The sequence below is a fragment of the Aythya fuligula genome, chromosome 5, assembly GCF_009819795.1.
Source record: "Aythya fuligula isolate bAytFul2 chromosome 5, bAytFul2.pri, whole genome shotgun sequence".
Lineage (NCBI taxonomy): Eukaryota > Metazoa > Chordata > Aves > Anseriformes > Anatidae > Aythya > Aythya fuligula.
The window spans coordinates 15616770-15623453 of NC_045563.1; the positions used below are offsets into that span (position 1 = coordinate 15616770).

Consider the following 6684-nt stretch of genomic DNA (forward strand, 5'->3'; position numbering starts at 1 on the left):
GACAGAACAGATTAGAAAACGACTAGCCAGGAGGCCAAGTGGAAAACTACTTCTATTCAGAGCAGTAATCCTAAACACTGATATCTGAAAATCAGTATCTTGAATAATATAACTGCTTTAATGCAGGAAATGTAACATTCTCTACATCTAAAAGGTTTTTGTTGTTGTTGTTGTTTGTTTGTATGTTTTATTCTTAACAGAACCATTCAGAATGAAAATGAAGTCTGCACTGTATTTATCTTTGGTGCTTGTTGGGCTTCAAGTCCAGGCTCTTCATATACCCAACCGCAGTGGTGAACAGGAGGACCAAGACACACCTCATTCCACTGCTGAAGGTGAAAACTTGGCTCACCTCAAGATAGCCCCCAGCAATGCTGATTTTGCATTTAGATTTTACAAGCAGGTCACAGAGGAGGAAGATAACAAGAACGTTTTCTTCTCTCCTTTGAGCCTCTCCACTGCCTTTGCAATGCTCTCCCTGGGCGCCAGAGCACACACGCTCAGTCAACTGCACAAATGCCTCGCTTTCAACCTGACAGAGCTGGAGGAGCAGGAGATCCATCATAGTTTTCAGAGACTCCAGCTGCTGAATGATCCTCACCGAGAAGTCCAGCTGAGTATGGGCAATGCCCTGTTCATAAATAATGAACTGAAACTGCGCCAAAAGTTTTTGGAAGATGTCACAACTTTTTATGATTCTGAAGCTATTTCTAGTGACTTCCAGAATTCTGAAAGGGCGGTAAATGAAATCAATAACTATATAAAAACAAAAACCCATGGCAAATTTGTTGATTTCCTGCAGAATCTTAGTCCAGATGCTTTGATGATTCTGATTAACTATGTTTACTTTAAAGGTGAGTGACAAATGTTGGTAACAGTTGTACACAATTCTGTCCAGACCTAAGAAACAAGTTTATATATATTTCACATTGTGAATTTAAGCTATCATCTAATTTTAAATGACATAAGGAAATATTTGAAAGACAGGTATGAAGAATCATCTTCTATAAGTTAAAAAAAATACATATAAATAAATAAATAAAAATAAAAAATAAAAAAGAAGAAAAGACAGAAATAGTAATTAATCCCATATCATTTTTAATCAGGCTCTGAGCTGAAAATATTCAGAAGGCATGAGCTTATGATCATTTTTTGAAAGACACAGCTCTTTGTGCAGGACATGGTCAAAGTGAAACATGGATGGCACAAAACAAAGCAATAACCCTGGAGCCCATATAATGGGATTCACAGAGATTCACAGGATTCTTGATCAACTTAGCAGATGAAGGCTCAGGTCTTTTCCTCAACTTGTATTTTCATTGTGTCATTTTCATTTAAACAATAGAAATGATACAAAGATTCTTTCCATGACCAGGGGAAAAAAATAAAAATAAAAAAAAAAATCCTTAAATTGAGATAGGCTTGTTGTTGAATTTACTGTTCAAATCTAATATTTTGAGCATCAACTAATGTATCATGCACTTATTCATCCCTTTTTCAGTTTATTCAATTCTATACTCTTTCTTTTATCAAAAGGCTACTGGGAACAACCTTTCAAGAGTTTCCACACCAGAGATGATGACTTCTTTGTGGATGCCAAGAATTCTGTTAAGGTCAAAATGATGCGTCAAAGCAAAGTCCATAACATCCATCGGGATGAGAAGTTGTCTTGCTGGGTAGTAGAAATCCCATATAAAGGAGATGTTGCTGCCTTGTTTGTTCTGCCTGATGAAGGGACAATGAAGCAGGTGGAAGATGCTCTGCTAAAAGACACAGTGTCTAATTGGAGCCAATCACTTGAAGAAAGGTTATCCTTTGACTGCTCTTTTGTTTAAGCTTTGAACAGACCGTAGATACTCATCCAGGCAAGGCAAAGCATAGGATGCCACAAGGAGCAGCTAAACATAACTCTGAGGAGAAAGCATTGCACAGATCCCTTACCTCAAAGGAGATATCAGATTTCATACATTAGACGAACCCTCTCCTCAGTTCCTCCAGACACAGCAATGCGAGCACTGCCACCTGTGGGGATCCTGCACTTGGGAACATTGCCCCAAACAGCCCAGCTGGACAAGGGAGGATCCAATCTGAAAGGAAATTTCTCTTTCTGGAAAGCGTCTAGATGACGCGTTTCAGCAGTCACTTTCAGAAAAGAGTACTGTGTCCCTGCACCACTGATTAGACTGTGGCTGGTGGGAGAGGTACCTCATTTTCTATTTCTCTAATGGGGGATTTATCACTGTCTTAACCAGACCTAGGCTCCACAGGTAGTAGGAATAGATGTGTACCTCTTATATCAGCCCTTGTGTTGAAAGATCTTGCAATTATAATCTCACTTTTTTTTTTCTTTCTTTTTTTTTTTTTTTTTAAAGACCAATTGAACTTTACCTTCCAAAATTCTCCATCTCTGGCTCCTATGATGTCAAGAACATGTTTATAAAAATGGGTGTGACAGATGTATTCAGTAATAATGCTGACCTCTCTGGAGTGGCAGAAGGTGACCGCCTTATGGTTTCCAAGGTAAGTATGCAAGCAGGGATGGTGATCAAGAGATTTGCCTGCCCTGCTTGCATGCTGGTTTTATCTTCACAAATAGACTGATCCTACTTCTGGATTGCAGCCACGGCTCACTTATGGTGATAAAAGAAGTTTAGAGATTAGATGGTTATTGTTCTTAGAGTTAGCATTAAATTGTTTCCTGCATAACAATCCTGCAAATTAACTTTAAAGACCCTGAAGAAGTGAATGGAGTTGGAAAGGATAATGTGAGTAATTTCACAAAAATCTGGTGTAAAGTAATTAATACAAAAGTCATTATATAAATTTTAGAATGGTCTTCTTATTCTATGAATATGCCTTTCATTACTGCATTAGCTGATCACCTCAGAATTGGCATGTCACTATTGTCAGCTCTTAGCAGAAAGAGGTTTTCTGCATACACATAGATTGATGCAAAATGAAAACATTCCTCCTCGGTGTTAGATATTAAGGACAAAATCTTACTCAAAAAAACAACTGAATAATAAATGCTATCCATGCTGCTTAGTCTCTGCAAGCAGCCAAGCTTGACTCTGACAGAGTGGTAAATAAAATTCTCCCTTAACTCACAGGACAAGAGAATCTTCCTCACATCAGTTCTACATTCATTCATTCTGTGCTTTCTTTTGAAAATTCCTTCTCATAGTGTTAAAGCAAGCAAGTTTGTCACCAGCTGCTTCTCACTACTCTGTGCCTAAATTTTAATCTTTATTTCTTTTACAGGCAATTCACAAGGCTGAGGTGGATGTTAATGAGAATGGTACGGAGGCAGCTGCAGTGACCATGATAGAATTGGTACGGTTGTCTGAACCTTTCCCTCTTCCTCATGTCATCAAATTCAACAGACCCTTCCTGATGATGATTGTTGACAAAACCACCTACAGCATCCTCTTCATGGGGAAAATTGTGAACCCAACTCTCAAGGAAGGCTAGGCCAGAGCACTTGTACTCCATAGAGCAGAGAAGAGAACTTGTGCACATCCCACTGACTTCTTTGCAAGAAGAGACTGGAATTGATCCTTAATTAAAAAATAAACCAATATTACATGACGTTATTCCTCTCTTTCAATAGACAGCTGGGGACAAGTGGGAGTAGGCCTTGTATACAAAATGTCCCAGGGCAAAAACGCAGCCGTGAGATCTTCAACAGACAAATATTTCCCTACCTTGCTCACTGGTTCCACAGACCCTTTCATGAAGTTAAACCCTCCTTCTCCTGGCTGGTAATCTCCCTATGTCTCTCATGTCCAGTATGTCCAGTTCTCAGCTCAGAAACTCCACAAATCTATCACCATCATCTGAGGAACCTTCCTTTCCCTCTCTTCTGTTGAACAGTGAATTACAGAAGTCTTCTTTGTCTCTGAAACCTTTAAAGTACTCAGTGTCTAAGAATGGAAACAGAAACACAAACCCATGAAATGTTTCCTTGACCAGAGGATGGATGCTCCTAGGTTCAGAACAACCCTTTTTTCCCTCCAGGCCAGCCATTGCTTCCTACAAGAACAAATTTCTTGATCCCATTTCCATTCCTCATTAGTTTCTTTGGAAGGGGCCCAACTTTTCTGGCTGGGCAAGAATCTATCTTCTGTGCCACTGAAAGCTGAATGTCACTGCATGAATGGTCATCTTTAAAGGTCTTGTGCACATACAGTAACACCTGGGCTCCTTAGCAGAACTGGATTTACTGGGCTTTCCAAGCACAAAGCTGTTTGTATTCCACTTCTGCCTGTGTTGGTGTTGTGGTTCCGCTCGAGTGGGCAGCCAAGGTCCACCACAGCCGCTCTATCACTCCCCCTCCTCAAAGAGGGACGGTGAGAAAATATGATGAAAAGAGCTCAAAGGTTGAGATAAGGACAAGAAGATCACGCAGTAATTATTGTAACGGGCAAAACAGACTCGGCATAGGGAGACAGTAAGATTTATTGCTTATTACTAACAAGCGAGAGAAGTGAGAAACAAAGGAAAGAAACCAAAAGCACCTTCCCCTCCCCATCCACCCTCTTCCACCTCCTCCCCCCGAGTGGCGCAGGGGAACGGGGGAATGGGGGTTATGGTCAGTCTACAGCACTTCTTCTCTGCCGCTCCTTCTCGGTCACTCTCGTCCCCTGTGCTGTGGGGTCCCACCCACGGGATACAGTCCTTGATGAACTGATCCAGCGTGGGCTTTCCACAGGCAGCAGCTCTTCCAGAACTGCTCCAGATATGGGTCTGTACCACGGGGTCCATCCCTCAGGAGAAAAATGCTCCAACCTGGCTCCCCCACGGGCAGCAGCTCCTGCCAGGTCACCTGCTCCTGTGTGGTCTCCTCTCCACGGGCTACAGATCTGGCCAGGAATCTGCTCCAGCATGCGTCTTCCACAAGTGGCAGCCTCCGTCGATGCAGGTCCACCTGCTCCACCGTGGTCTCTTTCACGGGCTGCAGCGTAGAACCGTGCTCCACCATGGTACTCCATGGGCTGCAGGGGGACATCCTGCTTCACCATGGTCCTCACCACAGGCCACAGGGGACTTCTGCTCTGGTGCCTGGAGCACCTCTCCCCCTCCTTCTTCACTGACCTTGGCGCCCGCAAAGATGTTCCTCACTCTTCTCACTCTCCCAGCTGCTGTGTGGTGCAGTGTTATTTTCCCTGTCTTAAATATGCTCTCACAGAGGCGCAAAACAGCATCGTTTATTGGCTCGCCTCTGGTCAGCAGTGGGGCCCTTGGCAAACATGGGGCAGCTTCTAGATCCTTCTCACAGAAACCACCCCTATGGCCCCCTGCTACCAAAACCTTGCCACGTAAACCCAGTTGAAACAGGTGAAACCGAAGGAAGGAAGGAAGGAAGGAAGGAAGGAAGGAAGGAAGGAAGGAAGGAAGGAAGGAAGGAAGGAAGGAAGGAAGGAAGGAAGGAAGGAAGGAAGGAAGGAAGGAAGAGAGAACAACAATATCAAAAAAACATACTGCTAAATTAATTTGTATAGCCTGCTTCCTGAGGTCATCTTCTGGGGAAGCACAGGTGATGGGTGTCAGACCACAAGAATTACTTGGCAATAACAGGATGCAACATCTGGCTACCAGCTTTCCTGGAGCCACTGAGTTCTTATCTCTCACGTGACTTGTTCACATTAGTGACTCAAACACAATTGTTAGGACTTTAATAAGGTTTTGTGGTCCAGCAAATCCAAAGTTATGATGCCTGATTTAAATAGTTGTTTTTTGGCTGTAGCTTCTCTCTTCAGCTTTGGTCTTCCATGATTCAGATGTTGCTGCATGCTTGTTCTCCACCAGGTATCTCCCCTGGGAACTTCTCCTTTGTTTCCTTTAAATGTTATTTACAGCTTCCTCTGAATGCCAAAGAGCCAGAAAATCTGCAGACATTCTTACTAAAACCAAAAACAAACAAACAAACAAAAAAGCCACCTCTTCTTTTAGCTCTTCCAAACTGTTTACCTTCAAAAGCTGGATATAATTCGCCACCCAATCTTGTTGATTGAATATACAGACGTGACTGACAACAGTCCTCCCCTCTGAATGTTCTAGGTGTTCATCAAGTTGTTGAACTCCAGTACCTCCTGAGAAGGAACAGTGTGATTCCACAAACACAATCCAAAAATCACATTAGGTTCTCTAATGGTGGTGCTGTTTAACTGAAATGTAGAACACTTTGATAGTGCTGATGAACTGTCTTCATTTGTTGTTTTGACCTCTTTACTATGTCATCTCAGCACTAAGAAGTGATAGGCCACAAAATGCTTCACAAACACAGCCTGAACTTAGCAACAATACTTCCACCAACAGTTTCCCAGTCTAAACTCTGCTTTCCAGCTGAGGAGGGACAGGAATTTAAGCTGAGTTGAGAGGACCTTGGGCTTCTAGCCATTGCTGGAGGGTATTAGCTTTTGGCAAGGCTGGGTCAGAAATGTTAAATGCTTCTGTTGTTGCGGCTTGGTCTGGGAAAGTCCTGACAGGTCATATGGATGGGAGGAAACAGGAATGTGCACATATGTCGTGAGAGATAATAGGGCCTTTCATGTGGGCAAGCACAGACCTTTTCCCAGACCCACAGGCAAAAAAATTGTACAAGTCAACCTATTCACAGAGACCTAAAGATTTACTAAACACAAAATATTGTCTATAATTATCCTGTTGTCTCTAGACTTTGAA

At 42.5% G+C, this 6684-nt stretch overlaps 1 protein-coding gene across 1 annotated transcript; it reads left to right on the forward strand.

Annotated features, from left to right (window-relative positions):
• Nucleotides 1–211: 211 nt before the first annotated feature.
• On the forward strand, nt 212–3471 carry LOC116490099 (alpha-1-antitrypsin-like). Its single transcript, XM_032189010.1, has 4 exons — nt 212–854; nt 1537–1807; nt 2373–2520; nt 3262–3471. Exons 1-4 carry the CDS (start codon nt 212–214, stop codon nt 3469–3471), a joined length of 1272 nt encoding a protein of 423 aa, XP_032044901.1.
• The last annotated feature ends 3213 nt before the right edge of the window (nt 3472–6684 follow it).